The sequence below is a fragment of the Chaetodon auriga genome, chromosome 19 (genome assembly GCF_051107435.1).
Source record: "Chaetodon auriga isolate fChaAug3 chromosome 19, fChaAug3.hap1, whole genome shotgun sequence".
In the NCBI taxonomy this organism is placed as follows: Eukaryota; Metazoa; Chordata; class Actinopteri; order Chaetodontiformes; family Chaetodontidae; genus Chaetodon; species Chaetodon auriga.
In genome coordinates, this window is record NC_135092.1 from 19,583,229 (window position 1) to 19,606,221 (window position 22,993).

Below are 22,993 nucleotides of genomic sequence, written 5' to 3' on the forward strand. Positions count from 1 at the left end.
ACAGAGACACAATGATATAGTTCTCTTGCACCACCTATTGGCACATTGACAAAAACACATATTCCACAGTATTTATACTCTAAATGGAATAAAGCTGCCTTAATGTTGAGGTTAAGTTAGTGTATGTGACTGAATAATTACTGTACTTAAATCTACGCCTCCACAAACACATCTTATATCCTAATACTGTTAACACTGATAATAATGACCAACCAGTGGAGCTTTTTGGTAAAATTTATTTTGCAAGTGTTTAAGTGATACATGTTTCCAGGGATTGTCTTAACAATGATGTCTTCCACCCCCCCACCCAGGAGAGTAAATGAAAAGAAATTCGACTTTTTACTTACTTTTCACACAAACTGTACAATATGTGTATGTACTGTAGCACAAGGATACAAACGTCCAACTAGAGTACCCTTGATCAGACCAAAACCTGTTCCATCAAGTACAGTCTCTTTGACTTCATACGTTCGCTGTTTTTTTTATTTTTATCAAAGATGCATCTCTAAAATCACATTCAGAGATTCTAAACTTACAGTGTCCGTTTGTCCTCGTTGTCTTTAAAAAATGACCTTCCCCGTGTGCTTCAAAACTCGAGCCCTGAACACATCAACATTGTCATCAGCAGGTGCTGCTCAGGAGGAGCCAGCTTCAGGAGAGATATACATATCATGCTCCAAGACATATGAAGGCATTTCATACAATCAAATATATGGACTAAAAACAGTCAGTGAAACTGGTGTTTTACAGGGTATTTTCAGAAGCAATCACAGGGACTAAGGCAGGTAAAACGGAAATTACTGTAAAAGACTAGCTAAATTAAAAGAACAGCACTATGTGCAGCAAGACCTGTTTGAGTGGCATCTGAAAGAAAAAGCATTGATCCGTAAGCACGTCTCTTGAGTGGTCTTTTCCTTTTAATTTTCAAACACCTTTCTTTTGCTTAGAAAATGAAGAAACCGATGAAAAGGGAAGAGAATGAACCAGGATACAAAAAAAAAAAAAAAAAAAAAAATGGCAGGCCCTTCAGTTCAACCTTCATCTTTTGTGGTGTTATCCTCTAGATCCTCATCACTGTCTAAATCACTGTGGAGCCTCTTGGCCATGGTGTTTCTGCTTCTCTCCTCCTTATTCCCTTTCTTTAGCTGCACTGGTAATGGTTTCACTGGTTACAAAAGAGAAAACAGGATGAGCCGAATGCAAAAACAAAGGATTTCACAAGCTCCAGTCACACAAAAGCTGAATTCAGTGTAAGGACGTGAGCACTTTTAACCGCGTTTGGAGTCATTTTGCTCACCAGGCCTCCTGATGTTTTAACTCTCACCTGCTGATGGAACAAACTGGTCTTCAGCTCTGCCGCCATTATCGCTGTGACTGGCGCGAACCGTCTCTTTCTGTTCCTCGTCTGTGACAATTCTCTGTCTGGCGCTCTCGAAAACAGACTTAATGACAATAGAATCCTCGTAGATCTGCAGTTGTGAACAGAGACACCAGCGACACACACACACACACACACACACACACACACACACAAACAGAGGTTGTTCTTCATCACATCAAGATCCAAGCCCAATTACAACTACAGTAATAGCATGGAAAGTGTGGGAAAACAATTTTGCTGCTTTCAAATGAAAGAAATCCTCGGGGTTCACCTGAGATCCCTCCAGGTTATAAGTCTGAGCGTTGTGACACAGGAGGAAAATATCCTTTTCCAAATCCCCCACACTTCTGTACTTGTGATTACGCACACGCTCCTGTGAAGCAGAGGATCAGTATCAAAACCTCAACACAATAAATAATCAGCCGTTAATAATTTAATAAGCAGTAGTGTAAGAGAGGGTCTTATTGTAAGGAAAAACACAAAATGCATTCCCAAAACACTGAAATACAAACCCAAACTGAGCCTTCCATTTTTAAGAAATACTTAAAGTTTTAGAGAAATATGCTTATTCGCTTTGGTGCTCCCATGTCTGTGTGCTACATATTAAGCAGCATGTTAGGTTAGCTTAGCATAAAAACTGGGTCAAGCTGGGCGGACTAAGTGTGCATGAGTGGTGGAAAGAAGTGGAAGATACGATAGAGGAGGATGATAAAAAAAAAAAAGAAGATAAAATTGGAGAACTGGAAAAGTCAACATTCACTGTTTTTAATCCTGGTGTGTCGAGAAACGTCTGACCAAAATGGAGCTAAAACACGCTGTCCGTCAGATGTATGCAACTGCAAAGAACGTCACAGGTGCAATTAAAACACACCTGTCCAGGGTCAAACACACCTGGGGGAGCACAGTCAGGTCCTGACATTACTGTCCACTACTTCCACAAGTGCACAATTAATGCCGATTTCCACACAAACGTTAATAATCACCTGAATCTTTAAACATGCTTTCCACTGCATGCGTGTGTGCTGCTGCATCTGTATGAACTACATGAACTACATTGCTCGGTGGAATGATTAATGAAGACTGGCTATTCGCCATCAGTAAATCGTTGCATCTGAGAGACGGACGAAGACGTTGTTGGTTTTCGTCTTCATTGACAATATTAAGAATACAGAAGAACACCATTCATCATTCATGTGAACCATACGAGGATACAGGCCTGCTGCTCTGGTATGTGATTTAAGGCCACTTGTCGTCTGCTGCAAGAACAGTTTAGATTGCCTCTAATGTTTGCAGCTTTAAAGAAAACTATTTTCATGAACACCATTTTAAAGAGGACTCTGGCTCAGTGTTATATGGACATGCATATTTTACTGGTTTCGGGTAACATGAGAGTGAGTAGGTGATTTGATCAATTTTTGATCTACTCTGTCTTTTAAGCCCTTTGATGTGCAGCTGAATCCCAACCTCACAGCTCACATCTTCTGCAGCTAACGAGCTTGTTAAGTGAAGCCTTACCTGTGTATCTGTGGTAAGGAGCTACAGAGTTAAGATGCTAGCAAGTGGGACTATTCCATTGCTCTCTTGATAGCTTGGTATTCGTGTCCATTTCTATGATTTTTAATAAGCAGTAGTGCAAGAGAGGGTCTGAGGGTTTGTTCTTCGCAATGACATCTGAGTCCTGGGGGTATTCAGTGACACGTACCCTGATCCTTCTGAAGTCCACAGGCTTTCGGATCAGCTCGTAGTACTCAGGTACCTCTTTCTTGGAGGGAAGCTGCACAAAGCCTTTACTGATCTGTCGACCCAACCTGGAAGCACAGTGGGATAGGTCACGTAATCTCATTTGATCAAGGAACTGTTTGATCAGTGTATGAGTGACATTTATTGAAGCCCAGAATGGTCAAAGTAAGGTAATAATGTCTTTTACACTGAGATCAAGACTTATGTCACTATCAGATGAGAGCTAAATCCAGTTCAGAGGAGCTTTTTGCTTTTAAGGCTGTTATTCAAAGTAAATGATTCAATCATCGTTAAACATAAATCAGTTAAAATATCTTCTTGCTACAACCCCAACCGGAGGTACTTTGATGTTTCGTATCCTGGCAGAATTGACACCAACAACACTCACAAGTCCACAAGAAAATACTTGTAAAACTATTCAATCGTTATGCTTGAACTTTACGATCGATCCAGCGGTAAGTGAAATGATGCTTGAACAACAGCAAAGACGGAAGAGTTGCTGTTGATGTGTGCTGTTTATTTCACTCAGCAACTGCAAAACTTGAAAGACGGGACAACGACAAAAATTTAAAAAAAAAAAAACCCTGCAGAACTACTGGAATTACCATCAGCTATGCTTTGTTCATTTAATGTTAGCTAACATGCTAATCTAAGACGGTGAAAGTTATTTATTAACATTAGCACGTTATCATGCTAATGTTAGCATTTAGCTCAAAACACCACTGCGCCTGAGTACAGCTGCTGCTAGCATGTAGACTCTCAGACAGTGTTTCAATACCTTTACTACTGTGCTATTCAGTATGCCAGAAAACTAATATGTCCCAAAACATAGTACGTCAAATGCAGTATGACAAAAATACCAGGACGTCCTACTGCATCTGGTAATATTTTGCAGAATGCTAGCCAGCACGGCTATTCTGACCCACAAGTCTTAGCACCAACTTCGAATCACATACTTGGAGGGATGGATGGATGAGCAAGAGGATCAAAGTTTAAGATGCAATCTTATTACAAACTAGTAACCCCTAATTGTGTGCGTACTGCATGCAACAGTACGGATCTGCTGCAGCTGCAGTATGTGCTAAAAGTAAAATGTATGCTTAAAGTAGTAAAGTACACAGCCAGAGTCTTATTAGGCTGCAATAATTCGCCACACAGAGTATTTGGGGAAAAAAGTGTTTATAAATGTTGCACATATTGAGATAACTGTATAATTGACATGTTTAATTGGGATTAAATACAGTGATTTTCTTCAGTATTTTGAGATAATGTAAAAATGAATTAATCTTCATACGGAGTGGTTTGATACTGTGATTGTTGTTGTGATTTCGTGTTAATAACTTGACCCCAGGCTCGCTGTGGCATGTTTTTCCTCAGCTAGTTCGTGACTAACAGTTAATATCGTTGCATCACAGTGTCATGACACGAATAACTGAGCGTCCTCACCCGTCCTTGTAGTTGATAACCATGTCTACCAGCGTGCTCAGCGTTCTGGTGAGTTCAGGTGGATTTGGAGGCAGTTTCTCAGCCGGTGGGCGTCCTCGCTTCCTTTTGACCTTTTCGCCAGTTTCCTGGCCGGCCTGCAGTTCTTTCTCCCCATGGTGATCGCTCTTACGTTTCTTCAGACTGATGTCCTCCTCCATCTCCTCCAGGGACCCGTTCTCTCCTGTCTCAGGCTGCAGGAAGAGGAGCACTGAGTGGGGGACATCTGACAAACTCAAAGAAACTTACAGGGGGTAGAGTAAGCTGAATGGAACATTGTAGTAGACAACATGTACTTTATAGTGTCCACAAAAAGCCTGTCATGTCCTTCTTTAGTCATTCAGTTCATGCCTCAGCATCACAAGGACAATATAAACTGGGGACTGGGAGGAAAGATGCAGAACTGTAACAGATTTTCAATTAAAATCTTTTCCATTCATTTGAACTCTTCCTCTGACTTTCATGTGACATTTTGGGATGCTCAGAAACTGCTACACACAACATATGTTCACAAGCACTCATTTGCCAGAAAGATAGAAACCTGGAGCACTTCAGGCACCAAGCTCTAAGTCTAAAACCCCAAAATTAAGGCACTCACAGTCTCCAGCTAATTAGCAGTACTGGCTGGAGTTTAAGCATTCAGAATTACAGAGTATGGTTTTGTATTCAAATGAAAGAGGGTTTATTTATTTATTACAAAAGCATCTGAATTTGCATGGACTGGAGCGACCCAACTGCTGTGCTGTCTCTGCAAATTTAGGGCAGATTATTCTATCTGCAGGCTTTGATGTCAGATGATTGTCGAGGGGAGGCAGAATTTTTTTAATGCACAATGAATGGGAATACATTTGAAGAAGCCGTGTTATTAATTCAATGAATATTAACCCACATTTCCCTGGATCATGCACAAAACTGAGGCAGACACATGATTTTAGGTGTATGCCGTTCGACGAGGACGCATGAATCATCCTGAGTTATTTTCAACCATCGGTCCCTCACGAATATCTGCTGCAACCACTGTATTTTCCACAAAGGCAATTAGAGGCCAGAAACATGAGTATGCATGCAGCAAACAGCTCCAGCAGCAGCAGGAGCAGCCCCGGCTGGAGAGAAGAGAGAGGAAATAGGGAAGGCATGCTGTCCAATCCTAACAGAATATTGATGCATCAATCATACAGGCTCATGCAGTACACACACAAGCATTCAAATCATATAATAGAGCATGCGCTTGTGAAGATGTATTTCTCAAGGACAGAGATGAAGGCATGCTGAAAACATGCATTTTGCACACAGTGGTGAGAGGAGCAGGAACGGATCCATGCACAATTATGACTGAAAAATAATTTCCAAGCCAAAAAAATAAAAAAAAAGACTGGTGGTGATACAGTGACAGAAAAAAACTAAACAAAACCAAAACGCATGCCTGCACAAAAGACACGGCAGATCATTGAGCTGGAGGAGACAACAACACTAGAAAGATGACAATAGAATTCCTGCTCATCATCGCTCGGCTCAAATGTAGGCTCTCAGAGCCCCGCTACTCTCTCTAAGGGGCTGCAATCGCTCCAGCGGAATACTGGAGGGATGGAGGGTAATCCTCAAAGATGTACAACGCAGCTGAGAGCCGCCTGATTGACTGTGCATGTGTGAGCGGAAGGGTGTCAGCGTGTGCATGTGATGCTCCATGCCTGTGCTATCTCCTAACAAGCCTGCCTCTTCCCTGACTAATCTGGCAAAGATTCCCTCTCATCTGTTACAACACACACCTACACACTCCCTCTCTCCCCTTGCTCTCGCTCACACACACATACACACACACACACACACACACTCGCGCGCGCGCGCACACACTTGCACAGACAGACACGAGTAAACTCACAGACACTCGCTCTCTTTCCCTGGCGCGCACACACACACACGCACGCACACACACACACACACAAACACGCGCACACACACACATTTTATCCATCTCTTCCTCTCTTCCCATGCGATGTAGCCTGGCTGAATCCTGAGCCTGAGAAGAAAAGACATGGAGGAGGATATTTACCTGACTGCAATCTGCAGGCTGGCTATCAGGATCGGCTGCAGCTGTGGGGGAGAGAATTAGCAAGCCAGCATAGCGGCGAGCTGCTAGTCTCTTCATCAGCTGATCACTCAGAAGCAGAGCCCAGAAGGGGGGAGAATAAAAGCGCTATGTTTTCATATACAAATCAATGGGCTGGGGGAAAATAGAAATGCCATACCCATCTCCTGTCTGCAGCTCTCCGAAGTCTTTTTCCTGACTCTGGAAGGCCCCGAGCTTGTCTCCCTCTGCATGTTTTTAATATCGACTGCTGCCAGACGTTTTTTTCCCTCTTCCTACCCTGCTGTTAAAGTTATCGGGTCCATTTTTGTTTTTATTATTTTTTTTTAAATGTGGCATTGCATTTCAGAGGGAGCGTGCCATTTTGCGTCAACCAATGCAGTGAGCTTAGAAACATGAGTCCAGCCTGCAGCGACATGCATGCTTTATAAAGTGTGAGCACATTCGTGTAGGCGCGTACTCGCCACGGGGGGGTCACGTCCCCTCAAATATATGAAATATGGAAATCTGTCCTCATCCCCTCCCCAGTAATGACCAGACACGCCAGCAGAACCTCCAAAAGCTTAAAGAAAGCTTTTAGTTCTCCTCAGTGTTCAGTGGTAAACGCACTGCTCGCGGTGCTTGCTGGACTCTTCCTGCTTCATGTTGGTGTACATGTCAACCAGCAGCAGTGAACACAACAGCTGTGTGCGGCTCAGGAAGCTGCCAAAGTTTTTGGTTCCTGCGCCATGCGCGAGTCTCTGACGCACAATCTGATCACCGGCACGTCAACGCAACAGAAACACAGTCACACTTGAATGCACCGTCTCTGATACACATGTCAGATATAAACCAGCCAACCGTGTTCACACCAGGTTGTCGTCGTAGCTTTTGGCGTAAACGCACGCAGCGGTGGCCTCTCTGACACGTGTGTGCGCCAGGCGTGCAGAGGCATGGTCCTAATTACCTACATGTAGCTGACGGTTAGACGGAAACGCAATGATGACTGACGCTTTCTCAAAACCAGCGCACACTGTGCCAGGTGCGCTTGGATGCAGAGAGGAGCCTGGCTGACCCGCGAGGTAATTGTCTACTTCTAGATTGCCTCAGATTGTCATCCTGCTGATTCTGGTTTGGTAGAACAGCTCATATCTACAGGCGCAGCTTCATTTCCCAAATCAGCAACATTGGCCATTTGTGCTATTTTAACTTGGTGATAGATGTTTCCTGCTGCAACGTAAAGCAGCTGTAAATAACCTGTTAGGCCCATATCTGTTAGCTTATACCCCGACTCGGTCAAGATTTTGCCCTTGCGTTTGTGTGTGCAGCCCCAGAATTCCAGCAGGCTGATTAATGCCTTAATATCAGATTACACTTCATTTCTGTGCCAAGACAGCAAAGGGAAAAAAAATTTGTGCTGCAACAATTTCAGTAACAACAGTGGACTTTTTCTAGTTGGGGCTGATACTCAAACACATCTGGTTTCTGTGAATCAATTCGTTCCCCCCCCCCAACATGTGCAAAGGACTGCTGGAAAACAGCATGTCAGAACTCACAGCGCAGGAAATGAGGGATTCACAAGAAAGCAGGGCAGAAGGAGAAGATCCTGTTGCATGTTCTTCGACTAAGGTCACACTCAAAATAACAGAACACTGCCCTTTTGTACGGTGCCGACTTGTGCGGCTGGGACTGTAATTCAGTGGAACCAGAGAGGAATCACTGTGCACGAGTTGACCTACAGCGGTGCTGTCATGCCACGCGGCTGAGTCGATCTTCTGTTGGCCAAGGCCATTTGTCATACTTCACTGTATTTCTCTCACTGCCTGACTGCAGCAAGACTAAAAGCTTTAAAAATGCTCATTATTATAAAATGCTTTTAGCAAACACTTCAAATGTGGGCCTGGCTGTATTAAACTCTCTGAACTTTGTATTTTAAGCCTGTTAATATTCAGGCCTGAATGAGCAACAATCAAAGTAAAAGTTTGGAGGAACAATCTTATTCATCAAGACTTTTACAACACGAGCAAGCCTTCAGTCAGCTGTTGCTAAATCCTGATTGGTGCACGGAAATATGGGACTTGCCTGTTTTCCAACTGAACCCCCCCCCCCCCAACATCAAACAAGTAAGAGCAGCGTTGACAAAAACATAAAGACAGAAATCTCTCAGGAAATAGCCAAAGCTGTTCACGCCTTGGCAGTGAACAGCGTGTCCATCTCTCATAGTTACAAGCTGCATGAAAAAAAGTGTTTTTGGGGCCTTTAAGTGACGGTAATCCATCTTATCTTGACAACTGGCTGCAGTTGAATGAGTTCACTCTGAACGCTTCCACATTTAGCCAAAACTCTCTCTGATAACCCTCTCACGTCATGCCGGCGTGTCCTTTCAAAAAGCCGAAACACTGAGCAAAGATCAAGCAAATCATCAAGTTTTAACGTCAACAGGATTTCATCCACATCTTGTTTGACGACAAGACGCGTGCTGTAATGAATTCCTATATCAACATGTAGCTTACTCTACACGTTTGACAGCACGGTGACCGTACACTGGAATTTATTGGAAGAGAAAATACATGTGATGTCTATTGTAGTTTCAGCTCTGTGATGTGGCATACTATGAAAAAAACAGTCACCATGATGCAGATTTTATTACTAGATAGTCCTGTATTTTATTGTCTCCTGTGATTTTAAGTCCAACTGAAATCACATTTAGTCATCCGAGAAAAACTTTTAAATGTTTTGTTTGTTTATACAATAACTGTTTTTATTATCAAAAGGAAAAAGGGGTCTGGGGAGATATCAGAAATCCTCCTTTTCCCTTGATTAGCAGCAGCTGGCAGGCTGAGCTCCAGCAGAGATAAAGTAGACAAACTTACACTGCAGCCCACGAGCAGACAGTATGTTGTTAGCAGTTGTAGCCAGTTTCTGTGCTGTTTAAGGTGCTGCAGCTGACAGGCTAATTAGCCATAGTCTGCAAAATTGTGCCATCAGTGCACTTCAAGATGCAAGATGCACTGTAAAGTGTGATGGGATATGATAGGATGATGCATCGTGTCTTGTATTTAGCTTTAAAGAGGCACACGCTTCGGAGCAGAGGACTTCAACAAACTGTATTACTGCAGGAACCCTGAACATACACACAAAGACGGGCTGCATCATTCGCAGCCTTGAAATAATAAATCATTAGCCGGCTAATTAATCATTAGCCAGCAGATGTGGAGAACATGCTACACGCTGAAACAGAAGCCGTGTGCACACTGAAGCTGCACTAGTTGTTGTATATCTTGCCTCAGTGAACAGGGGGATTAATCTGCATGACACTGCTGATTTTCCCTGCACGCCAGTTTCACATGACATTTATTATTGTTGTGAAGAATGGAAAGAGGATGGAGCTGTTGTTGTTTTGATTTTGAAGACGCCTTAAATGAAAATCTATTCTCATTCGTAATAAAGAGCGGCGAAGTTCCTGCTCACACTGGATGCCAGTGGGAAGTGACTGGGTTCGCTCACTCGCTGCGGTGAAATAAAGATATCATTTCTGTATTATGATCCCAAGAACCGCTCGCTGAAAACCGCTGACTGTTGCCATGGCAACTGCAGATTGTGATGGCGGACCTTGTATATCATTGTATTTTATTGCTGTTGCTGGGAAATGACTCAGAGCGCTCTCAGTCGCACGGCTCTCAGTAATGGGACACGGTGGCACGCTGTAAGGAATGACAGCATCGTTTTATACATCTGCCCTGTCTTCTACAACCTTTGCAAAGAGACAAAATGTGAATCATCTGGTTAGATGCAGAGGACAAGAGCACAGGGACAGAGAGACACCCCGCTGTGTCCCTGCAGATGTTTCACTAATGTCAAAAATATCTTTATGATTGACATTTTCTTGGCAAAAAAACAGAGAAAATTAACAATCCACACTTTAGAAATGGGGCTATGTCTTATTTTATGACTTCTAATTTATAACCGATCACATATTCATTGTCTATCAGTGCTCTTCTGCAAAATTAAACGATAGCCTCAGTTGCCAGGCTGATGCAGAATTGAATTATTATCCCACATTTAATGCCAACATCACCCCACAGTCTCTCTGTTCTCCAGCTCCGTCCTCCATTAAAACAGCCTGAGCAGCACCAGGGTGCAGGTTATTTTTGAATGTCTGATAAATTAATTATAGCTTATACAAAGCTGAAATACAGTTTTAATTTGCGGCAGCGAAAGCATGGATGGGACCCTCTGATCAGTCATCCAGGCCGTGATTTGCATTGTCAGGTCAAAAAGCCAAGCTAACAACCAGCCCGTCGTTTGTGTCTGTCTGCTGAAAAGACGCTTAAAATTCAAAGCATCTTGCTGCCCCGTCCTTGAAATAGTCAGTGGAAGCTCAGTGAAAACATGATAGTAAAACGTGTGGACAGCATGGACACAGAGGACGACACCTGCTGAGGTGGACGGAGGTGAGGACAGAGAGCTGGGCATCAATGAAAGAATCAATCTGGTGTCAGCTGAACCGATAATGAGAGAAAGAAATGCTGGTGACCCAGTGAGGCCACAGCTGACTGACTCTTCAACTGGTTTAAGCACTTTTGTTTAATTTGATTAGTAGCAAACAGCAGAGCAGAACACATTTATTAGATCCACTAAAAACTGTAAATACTGTAAATGTCTGACTGAATATTAAAGATCGTTTCAAATCCAACTGAAACTGTTAAAGTGACTGTCGAAGGGTTAACGCCTATGATGACAGGACAGCAGTGATGATGAGACGTCTCTTTATTCACAGAAAACACCACTTAAAGGAGCAGTCTGACATTTTGTGAACCAAAATATGCTTTTTTGCTTTCTTGCTTTGAGTTTGATTGGATCTACAGCCAGCAGCCGATTAGCTTAGCTTAGCATAAAGACTGGAAACAGTGGGAAACAGTTAGCCGGGCTCTGACCAAAGGTGAAAAGAAACCCGCTGACCACCACCTCTGAAGCTAATTAACACGTTACATCTCATTGGTTTGATGTTCCATGTTTGATGAACAGTGTGAGGTTCAACTCAAGAAAGAAAGCAAAGATGTGGATTTCCCCAAAATGTTGAAATATTCCTTTACAGCACGTCGCCGACAACATCATCTCAGACACAGAAGTGCTGCAGTTGCATGGAATTGCATGTAGCTTTTATGTTTAAATGTTTAACATATCCGTCATGCTTCATGATTCGAGTAAAGCAGAACAGATGTCAAAAATGTCAACTTATAAATACAAATAAATCCTTTTTTATTACATTACAATAAAAATATAGTTGTACAAAGTTCACCTAGTTCTAAGATTTTAAGTATTATTCTCAGAATAATTAACAAAATCAAGCCTTGAGCTATTGTCATCTATTGTTCATTAATTCACACATTTCCTTTTTTATATCTTGTTTTTCTTTTGTAATTATAAAATATTGCTACTATAAATATCATTTACAAACAAAGAGAATTAAAGATAGAAGATCTAAGAAAGTTTAAAATAATAGCACAGTCTATAACAGATGACTGCAGGATACAAACAATAGTAAAATACTCTGCCATGCATATATCATATCGTGGTTGACCAATTACCAGCGTCGCGGCCAGTCGTGAACGACAGCTGGGCGTCTGTACTCGTGCAGTGTGACGTGCTAAATGAGCGAGGAGGAGGAGGAGGAGGAGGAGGAGGAAGGATGCTGCTGTCAGGTGGGGCAACGAAAGAGAGGAAAAGTCATGTAGTCTGATCCCGGCGTGACTCGGTGTAAATCTTAGCCCTTTGTTTTAGCCGCTTTGATTCTGAAACACCTCGTAAATAATATTTGAGAAGCATCCATTCAGGCTTCACCTCATTCCAAGATATTTCTGCCACCAGAGGAGGAGAGAGACTTGCCAACGTGACGAGCAGCCGCCTGTTAAGACACATAAACACACACAGTAAACAGACGAGCCACACATATACTTATTTTGAGTGTTAGTGTGAAGTGTGGCTCACATACCCCCGTCTGTCCTTTGGAGAAGTTGGCATGTGCGTAAAGGAGCACTGCAATGTCATTATGTCCCGCCTCCAGTGCGATGGACAGGGCTGTGCTTTCATCCTGCAAACACACACACACACACACACACACACACACATTATGGTTTTACTACCTCCTTTGTTTCCCTGACGGACTTAATGGAAATTCTTCGTCTTTTGGGAACGCCACATGTGAGACAAAGTTGAAGCCACGGTGCTTGCAGAAGCAGTGACTCACGTACGCTGTCAGTCAGGCTGGCATCACACTCTGGTTGTGCCAGCAGGAGCCTCACGATGTCGGCGTGGCCGTGCTCGCTCGCGCACATCAGCGCCGTGGAGCCCTCGTCGTCCTGGAGGTTGACTTCCGCCCCCTGCGCCAGCAGCGCCTGCACCATGTCCATCCGGCCGTGGCTCACAGCCAGCATCAGAGCGGTCTGACCGGCCTGGACGGCGAGGGGTCAAACGCAGGAAACAGGGTTAATGATGCTGAGTCCACATGTCCACACATACAGGATTCCAGCTCGTCAGTGGAATCAGACGGATCTTCGTTCTTCACACTCTGAAGATCTGTGCACACACAGCACATCCACCCACTGACGTCTCAGTTTGGGTTCTGTAAGTTCCTGATAATTAGCCAATAATTCTCCTGGAAAAGCTGGGAAATTTGGTACCAGTTATAGGCCAAATATAGATACATTTTATTGATATTTATGCAGGCAGTTCCAATTAATTGCGTGCACAGGTCATCCAAACAAAAACTGTACTTTTCTACAAGCAAGCAAACTAACCACATGTATGAAGACTAGTTACATTAGTTATCCTTTAGTCACTCTCACTCCTCTACCTGTTCTCCTCCAGCTGCTTTTCTTAGTCATTCCCTGCCCTCTGGCTCGCAGGCGTGTCTGATTTATCTCTTCACCTTCCCTCCCTGTCACAGTTGGAACAGGCTTTCCCGAACTTTTTCTTTTACTCCTGCCTGCTACAAAGTTTCCAGTAATAAACGATAAAAAGTGAATATTAAGTTTAAACAGAGGAGGTCATTCAAGAAAAATTCCTCTGTAAATCTTTTTTCCTATAAGTAGAAGGAAAATACACCGTTCTTTCCAGGAGAACTTCAGAGGACATTATTAGGAAATTACAGACCTATAAAATTGAGTGTTATACCAAAAAAAAAAACACCCATACAGTATGTAAATATACCGTTTCCTGTAGTTCCATAAGAGCTGAAGATTTATTGCTGGGATTTTAGGTTCATGTAGAATCCAACTTCACGTCTGTGTGAAATTATTTCTGTGCAGTAATACCCACATTTGGAAACTTGCTTAAAGATAACACCTGCATGCAAAAAAAGATATTATCGCTGGAGTGATAAAAATGCACAAATGAGCAAAAAACTCAATTTGTGCACGGCTTATCTTTCACCATGCTAAACTTACTGCTGATTAGCAGGCTCCCAATAAGTTGATGCGATAGGCCCGCGGCCTGTTATCTATATTCCCCTTTTGTTTGTAATCTTTTGCTTCCTCCAGTTTAATCACATATATGCACAGAGAAACAAAACCCTGTCTGGCAAACATCAGATTTTGAACTAATAACCCAAAAGAAAAAAAAAAAGTCTATTTATTCAAGAATTAACAGCAAGCTGTTTTTAAAAGTAACCACAGCAACATATGGAGATAATACAGAGAAACAGCAGAACATGGCATCCACCACCACCACCTGAGAACACGCTCACCTGGCTAGCCTTTGCATTGACGTCTCCTTTTGTGAAGAGCTGCTCCACAACCCTCATGTCCTCTGGACTGTCCACAGCCGCGAGGGCAGCCAGCATGATGGGCGTGTAGCCGGCTTTGTTCTGCTGATTCACGTTGCACACCTCTGTGGTGACGGTGCTCAAGCAGAAACAACAAAGGAGAGGGAAGCACAAAGGTGTAAGGAGGAAAGAGCAAACCTCTTCCTCGTGCACTGACTGCAGCAGGTTTCATATCTTTAAGAAATACCTGCACAAAACAGGCTTTTTCTGAGTAAAAATGTCAAACAAAATACCAAAGTTCATTCATTTGTACATTTGGAAAGGTGGAAAAAAAGCCATGCTTTTGTTGCACAGCAGCTATGATACAATCACACTTGAGTGTTCCTCAAAGTGTCCTCAGATGACTGTGGCTTCATTGTCGCTGTGCAATCAAACGTGCTCAAGTGTGTTTTGTGACAGCTAAAATTCAACAGTAAGAATGAGCAGCCGAAACACTCAGTGCATCCCGTGAAGCATCACACTGCCTTGACTCTCTTTTTCAAAAGGTTTCTTTTTCTTTTCTACGTACAAGGATGTCGTAGACGTAGTTCATCTCGCCTTTTAGGGCAAGGTGATATTTGACTTCGTTTCGAGTGACATTACAAAAAGCTTTTTCCACCAGGAACACAGGAAACATGATGCTGATAAATGTGACACAGGGGATTGTTGACTTTTTCCCTGATAATATGCTTCTATTCCACCTGGCCTTAGACCAGACAGAGGTGGGTCCAACTTCTTCTGGAAGGCTCAAGGCCTTTAGATAAAAACAAGAAAGAGTATTTCATCTCCTCCACTCCTGCCTGTTGAATTTATATTCACTAAAGCCTCTGAATGGCTTGGCTCTGAATCATATTTCTGAATTTTTGATCCCTTCTCAACCTGCTCACAGCTGGAAAAAACGTTGGAACAGTTCATTATGATTTTTGAAGTGGATTTCTAAAGTGCATCTTCATTTGTAATCTTAAGAAAGACTGTTTGGACAAATTATACCTTCTGCACTTTAGATATAGGCACTGCTGTAGCAGTACATAACATCTGAGGATCGATAGAGTTTGATTTTAACGACCACTTCACAAGCGAGTACACGCACTTTTTAAGTGTGCTGTAATTATTATCTTATCAGAACAGCTCTGACTGTAAAAAACATCTCTTTTGGCTGATCGTAAATCAGTCACCGACGTGTTTCTTCACATCGAGGAGTCGACAACGTCAGAACGCTGGCAGAACACGTGATGGCCTCTCGTTGCCCTGTGAGTCTTACTGTACCTGCGTCAAGCAGTTTCTTCACAATGCCAAAGTTGGAGTGAGACACGCTGTAGTGCAGAGCTGTGTTTCCGTTGCCGTCGGCCATGTTGGCTATATGCTGCAAGACTGAGGGTGAGATCGCCCGAAAAGCAGACAAGCAGTCGTCCACCGTGTCAGGGGCAGCGGACTTGTGGCTGGACACAGAGAACCACTCTGTCTGGAGCGTTTGTAGACAGTCATGCTGCAAGGCACAAAAGAATACAAACAAAAACAGGTATGTGTATGAATATATATAGAAAAACAATGGTTTTAAAGTCATCTTCAGACAGGAAGTGCCTCTGAGTGTGCAGAGCAATGTCAAATACTACTTCAGAATAGTCAGGAGTATCTTTAATCACAGGCAGTGTTGTGCAAGTTCACACTAGCTCTACTGCCCTCTGACTGGCTAGTACTCATTGCCTTCATTGGTTGGGTTGGTCAGTTTTAGGCATGAGGAGCGGCATTGGTTGGGATGAGGGCGGGGCAGGTGATGCCTTGGCCACCCGGCACTCTGGATGCCGTTGGACACAGTGCATTAGCGGGAGTTAACGATGGTCATATTCGTTGCAAATGGATGTGTTTAACTGACAAGCATGTTAATGCACGACACTGATTACAAGGACGTGAATGAAAGAATACAAAGAGCACAACAAAGCAAGAACTCAGCTTTGGACTCTCTCTTCCTTTAATCCACAAGAAAGTTTGTTGAGAGTTTTCTTGGTATTTCAAGTTTGTTTTTCAATATATTTCTAGTTCTGTTTATCAAATTATTGTGAAAGTAAAGACTCCCCTTCACTCACAAATATCCCTGTTTTCAAGTTCAGGAAGAATACAATGACAGAAAATTACAGAGCTGACACATTCCTGAGCTTTTTGTATCCAATGCCAGAGTCGTTTCGTTTTAAATGACATACTCGAACACAGCCTGGCCCAGCATCTCTCCACACCCATGCAGTGACATACCATTAAATGTGCACACAAACACACACACACGCACAGCCACACACACAGCGACCTTCAACGGCTCGCTCACTGAATATACAGCAGAGAACAAAACATACCAAGTCCCTGCTGGATAAAGCCGTGTCATCACTCAGCTGCATCTTTAAGGCTTGACAAGCAGAAAACATCTTTTCGCTTAACTTACACCTGAAAGGAATGAAATGCTACAGGTTACGGGTTCGGACCTCAAAAGTAAGAGTCACACAGTATAATAGCAGTAATCTTCAGCTGAGATTCTATGGCTTTAAAACCGTCTGGACTCCAGCTCGTTACCTCTGCTGCGCGTGTGATTTTGCAGAACCTTTCGCTGCCTTGCTGCAGCCACCTTTGCCCTTTCTTGCTTGTGTTCCATCCTGAGAAGCTTCCTTTAGTTTTTTGTTTCCCCTCCTTTCCCCTTCCTCAGAGTTCATCTTCTCAAAGGCAGAGAGCTCGTACGATGACACGGGGTCCAATCTAAGGACAAAACACAAGAGTTAATACTGAAAAAAAATTAATGATAACAAATCCTAGAGGCTTGTTGTAAAGTATTAGTTTAGAAATTAGATGATTACCCTGCGGTCACCCTCATGAACTTCATGCTCTTCCTGTTGCTGCTACAGCCTTGGTCACCATTCTGCTTCTTCATTACAGACCGCAGCACACTGGCATTAGTTGACCTCTCTAGAAACAACAATGAAGCATTTGTGTCATCTGCAGTGTAACAAAACAGATACAAACCCACTATCTGTACAGGACTCAGTGAGGAAAGAGTCATGAGGCTTTGCATTTTCATTTGAAAAGAGAAAGCTCTCTTGGACACAAGCTCCTCCTACGAAGCCATTCAATTTTAGACCCTCAGCCACAAACTGGTATGTGGTACGAGACGGCTCCAAAACCAGATATCATTCCAAACATTGCAAGTGTATCCCTCAGAAAGTAAAACCGGCCAGGCCAAAGGCAGCCACTTCCTCTAAACCTAACACAAGTTTAAACTGGGCCTCGGGAGTGGTCTGGAAATAAAATATTTATAAACTAGACTACCTCTGCACAGACAGCATCCTCACCCAGCTAATGTTTACTACACTTCACAGGAAGATGAACTTTCTAAGATAAAGACACACACACACTCACACCACATGCATGTTTACCTTGCAGAGCTGAGGATGCCTGTTGTTCTAACATCTGTATCATTCTTTTGACCTCTGAATCGCTGCCACCCTGTTGGCAGATTCCTGGGTTTGCTTTGTCACACTTAGAAGAATCAACTGAAAGTTGAGATGGGCGCTGAAACTCTCTGCTGACTGTGACAAAGAAAGAGGATGTTAGTGATATTTTTGAATAGTGCTAGCATGACATTACAGATATTCATACTGTACATTACATAATAATGATAATCCAACATTAAAGTGTAAAGCATTTCTGACCACTAGTGGCACAATGGAGAAATGCTTATGTGTCTTATGTATCCAAACCTGGTCAGTTTAGCCTGGAAGAGGGCTGAAACCTCTTCCTGTGTACGTGTGGTCTGAGAATGTGTATATCTGCACAACAACAGGATGTACTGTATGTGCGCAGGAGTTTAAGGAATGGGTGCAGTTGTCTGGTGTTTGAGATGTTGTGATGTAGAGAAGAACACAATGTGTGTCGAGCCAAGAAAAAGTTTTGTGTGTTATCTAAAAGTATGAGAAGAACTGAGCAGCGACTGCCTCTTGTCTGCAAACACTGAAGATCTATTGACAATCTCAATGTTCTGTTTTCTGGTATTTGAGTGGCATCTCTCAACTGCGCTCGACAAGAACTGACTTTTCCATTTACACAACACCCTTCAGTGTTACCTGGTGGCTGAGAATCCACAGGTCGGGCTTCTGTTCCGTCTTGTGCTGCAGCTTTGTTATTGGAGGGCAGTTTGGAGATGGCACTACCTCGGCTACCGTGCTGCTGGACAAACCCGTCTCTGTGGTGAGTGTAGTCGTCTGTGAGGAGGTCCCCATTCTCCTTGAAGAGCCTATGCATCTTTTCTATATAATGATTCAGCTCGGGGTCCCACTGGGACTGTGAAGACTGCTGGGGCATCTGGACCGGCTTACTGGACGAAACGGACAGATCCCGTATCCTTCCCTCCCCTACGCCGATGCTTCTTGTCTTGCTGGGGTCGGGTATATGGGACGGTCCAGAGGCCATATTTCGGGTTTTCAGTCCAACCAGGAAATTGTCATTAATGTTTGTGAATCCAACACCAGTGTCTCTGGTTACCTTTGCGACTGTCCCTGGTGTTTGTTTTAAGGCACTTCGTGGCAGATATGCAGTTCCTACACCAATTGTTCTGGTCTCTGGGGAGCACTTCATATCTTTGACCCTGTTGCCTACTGACACTGTCCTAGTGACAGTCTGAGTGGTGTTGGTGTGTTTGTCTTTGGTACTTAGGACAGTGTTAGTGCTGGAATCGGTGTTGAAGGCATTGCTGGTGTTGGTAAAGCGAGACACAGAACTGGATACAGTGTTGGTACGCTGAGAAGCTGTCTTGGGTGATGCCATGATTCCCAGATCGACCCCTCTGACTTGATCTGTGGCGATACCTTGAGAGACTACGTCCTTTGCCTCATAGATGATCACATCAACAGAGCAGTCCCCACAAGCCACAGAATTATACTTAATCTTTCTTTTTTTGGAGCCCAGATTCTCAACTGGCACCTCTGTGTTAGTTTCTGCATCACATAACTTTACCTCCATTCCAACTCCTTGTGTGTTAGTAAAAACATGGATCCCCACACCCTTTTCCATGGTCTCCACTCGCTCCCTGACCTCCCAGTGGCTCATGGGTACATCTGGTCCTGTGCAAACATCCTTCAGCTCAGGCCTACAACAGGATACTCCCACAGTCTTCATCTGTGTTGCCTCCCCTGTGCTGGCATCCCGGAGCTCTGTGTGATTACCCACACCCTGGGTTGTGGTGTGAGGCCTCGCCTCAGTGCCTGTGCTCACAGTGGATGGCCTAGCTAAGGAGGTTTTATCTGCTCGGTTCCTAGCACCTGCAGCCTGAAGTTCCAGTTTCAGGCGACTCATCTCTGTCTGGAGAGCTGATTCTTTCAACTCTGCTTCTAAGTGACAAATTCTCTCCTTTAAGGCACCAATTGTTAGTTGTTGGGCATCAAGCTCTGCTTCTCGTTCTGTGTAAAGTCCAAGATTAACTTCAGTCACTTCTGTTGCCACAGACCTCATCTCTACTTGATCAGTGTATACATATTTGTTTTCTTTCAAGGGTTTAAACAAGGTGATATCTATATCTTTATCCGTTCCAACTGCAACTGACTTGACAGCCTTGCCATGCAGAGAGCTATGGCTTTTTCCATGCAGTGCTTGCAGACGTCCACCCTTGATGGTTCTTTCCAATGCCTGCATCTCTTCAGTCAGTTTCTTGAACTCCCTAAGGTCAGTGCAGTCACTTCTCACTATGTCCTCAAGTCCTTCCTCAGTATTCACCTTGTTCCCAATGTCAGACCTTTCAATGCTACATGATCTCTTCAAGATCACATCATTTGTGTCCTCATTGTCATTCTGGTTCTTGACCTGAGAGACCAGTTGCCTCTTCTCCTCCTGAAGGACTGAGATTTTCACCTGGAGGATAGGGATGATTTTCACCTGCTCCTCCAGCTCCTTCAGCCTCTGAAGAGCTACTACCATCTGGTCACGGACATGCTGCAGGTGCATGGGGCCAACACTTGTAACTGGGGTGGTTCTACCAGAGGTCTGTGGGCTAAGCCTAAGGCATCCTGTGCTACCTCTACTGCCCAGGGATGAGCTAAGGTGGGCATGCATATCCCCCCCGGTGCCAGTAGGCTTGTTCCCATTGTTGTTCTGATTATATGCACCCAGGCCAGTGAAGGGGGACAGTGACCCAGGGGAGCTTACACCTCCAAAGCTGGCCAGTCGTCGACGGGGTTGGGGCTGAGGTGGAGGCTGGTTCATCCCCTCTTGATCCAAATGTTTGTGGGTGTCCCCAATGGTCTTTTCCACCACAGGACTTTGTCTTTGTAAAGCAAGAGTTCTTGCAGCAGGCTGCGGCTTTGACTCATTAAGTATGTGAGATGTTGCCTGCATCTCATTTCTGGAGGGCTTGCTGTCCAATGAGGAACCGTGTGGTGGAGGAAGAGGAGGTCGACCTCTGGTTGTAGAAGACATGCCCAGTAGTCTTGTGTCATCACTGCTAGACGATGACAAGGATTCTGCAGAATGGCTGGATGAAATACCACTCTGTGTTTTTTCCACATTATTTATGGCCACTCTGGGCCTCCTCTTAAGGCTTAGCCGCTTAATGGTGGTGCCGTGATGAAAACTATCCAGACACTTGAGGTTGTCCCCGTCTGGCTGATAACTCTTTATCCCCAAGTAGTTAGGAATGCACTCTTCTGTGCTTTGACCTGTTAGACCAAATAGCCATAGTTTATTACTCTTGCAGCATAAAAAAAGAGTCCAATCGCCGGGCTGGAAAGTGGGAAATCAAACGCACAAGTCTCCAAATATGAAAAATGCACATAGTTTAAAATTAACTCTAAAACTAGACATTAGATTTACAACAACAACCCAGTGATATTGAAAACTGAAATCAAAGATCTTCATAACAAAAAAAATATACAATCTCATACTGCCTTATGCTAAATACTGTCTGCCCGTACAGTTTCTTTTTTCTGTCCTTACCTCAATATCATCAGCGACGGTTCCTATTCGAGTCTAGAGCCTTCCTTCTATCACCTCGAAGTGTTTTTGACTATAAAGTCTCTGAGCCCCAGAGTCTCACAAGAAGAGGAGGGACAGAGGAGAATTTACCAATCGTGTAGACACTCTGTTTTCAGTAGACACTTCTCTGCAAATGGCATGTCTCTCTTCACAGACTGAAGCTACTCTATAATTACTCTGCAACTTTCCCTCTAAATGCCTAACCATACTCTTGGCAGGTTTTCTCAGCCACAGACATCTTCCAAGTATTTCTGCCAGTGAGCTCACAAAAAAATCTTACTCATTTACTTGACACAGTAAAAAATGTAATTTATGAAAGAGATATAACAGCATTTAAATTCCAAATGTTGAACACTCTAATTGCGAGAAATGTGTTTTATTTTATGTAGATATTCACTTCTTTGCAGTCTTTAAATCCATTATAACACCTTCAAACAAAAGGCTGTTTTTTTGTGCATTATACATGGAGAAATGTTAAGAAATCCACAGCAAGCAAATCCACAACAAGCAAAAAACAGCATTTAAGCTATCTGGAAAGTAATAGCACTAATTACCTGACACATTTCTTAAGATGTAACTGCCTTGAGCCATGAATACGATTCACAAGTATCAATGATGGAGCGGTCCCTTTAAATCCAACCAGAAGTCTGAAAAGTCTGTAAAAAAAAAAAAAGCAAGCAAGTGAACCATTCTTCATATCTTGATAATTAGCTTTTACTGCACATGTTGACCCACTGCATCACTCGTTCAGCTTCTCTCGCTCTCTCCCAGCCCAGGCCCAACAGTCAATAGCAGCTAACCTTACAATGCTTACATAAAGGAAATGCAACACCAGGCCGTGACATATTATAGTTAATTCTGCAAATGTACAGTGAGCAAGACGTCCCAGCCTCAGTGCGCAGCAGTGACTCACCGCACTGCAACGCCATATCACTTTCTCATCAGTAAGCACCTTCTGTTCGCAGCATGTGCAGGTTTTAAGGAGGTTTTTTTTTTGCTTGGGATGCACAGAGTTCTCTCAGAAGCTGCATCTACACGGGCCCTAACATTTCACTAATAATGATAATAATAGCCCAGTCAGAATAAAAACGACCATGTCAATCGGAAGACACTGGCCCGTTCCAGCCTGACTGGAAGGAATTTTCTGTCTGTTTGTGAAGGGGGACGCAAACCTTTGATCATCTGTTCAATAGGAACATATTGATTAGAATCAGATGCTGAGGGACCACTTTCACCGTACTTTTTACAGTATTTTTCTCCATTCAGTTTGCAAGTTTAGTGATGAGCTGAATAGTGATTTATGTATAAAATAAGAGTGCATGAGTTGGGTAAGGAGAAGTTAGATTGTTCCAGAAAGAATGACTCAACACAGAAAACATTCAATCTATGCACACAAGGAATATAGAGGAAAATATGGTAACAGAGCATTTACCACCGTCAACATCAGTATGGATAGGAGGATGTGAAAGAGTAACTTCCAGCTGTCACAGCCAGTCTCCATCAGTGCATTTAATTAAACATG

General features: G+C 43.4%; 2 protein-coding genes across 2 annotated transcripts; both read right to left on the reverse strand.

Moving 5' to 3' along the window:
- Nucleotides 1-216: 216 nt before the first annotated feature.
- Nucleotides 217-7,125, reverse strand: LOC143337600 (SWI/SNF-related matrix-associated actin-dependent regulator of chromatin subfamily A member 2). Its single transcript, XM_076757230.1, has 6 exons — nt 6,654-7,125; nt 4,568-4,797; nt 3,084-3,189; nt 1,653-1,754; nt 1,325-1,469; nt 217-1,165 (listed from the first exon to the last, which is right to left on the reverse strand). The coding sequence occupies exons 1-6, from the start codon at nt 6,747-6,749 to the stop codon at nt 1,032-1,034; spliced, it is 813 nt and encodes a 270-aa protein (XP_076613345.1). The 5' UTR covers nt 6,750-7,125; the 3' UTR covers nt 217-1,031.
- Nucleotides 7,126-11,421: 4,296 nt separating this feature from the next.
- On the reverse strand, nt 11,422-22,062 carry LOC143338120 (KN motif and ankyrin repeat domains 1-like). The gene is made up of 11 exons (XM_076758291.1): nt 22,026-22,062; nt 18,573-21,155; nt 17,886-18,038; nt 17,310-17,448; nt 17,032-17,211; nt 16,818-16,905; nt 15,739-15,958; nt 14,416-14,558; nt 12,923-13,123; nt 12,664-12,762; nt 11,422-12,576 (listed from the first exon to the last, which is right to left on the reverse strand). Exons 1-11 carry the CDS (start codon nt 22,060-22,062, stop codon nt 12,514-12,516), a joined length of 3,906 nt encoding a protein of 1,301 aa, XP_076614406.1. The 3' UTR covers nt 11,422-12,513.
- Between the last annotated feature and the right edge of the window lie 931 nt (nt 22,063-22,993).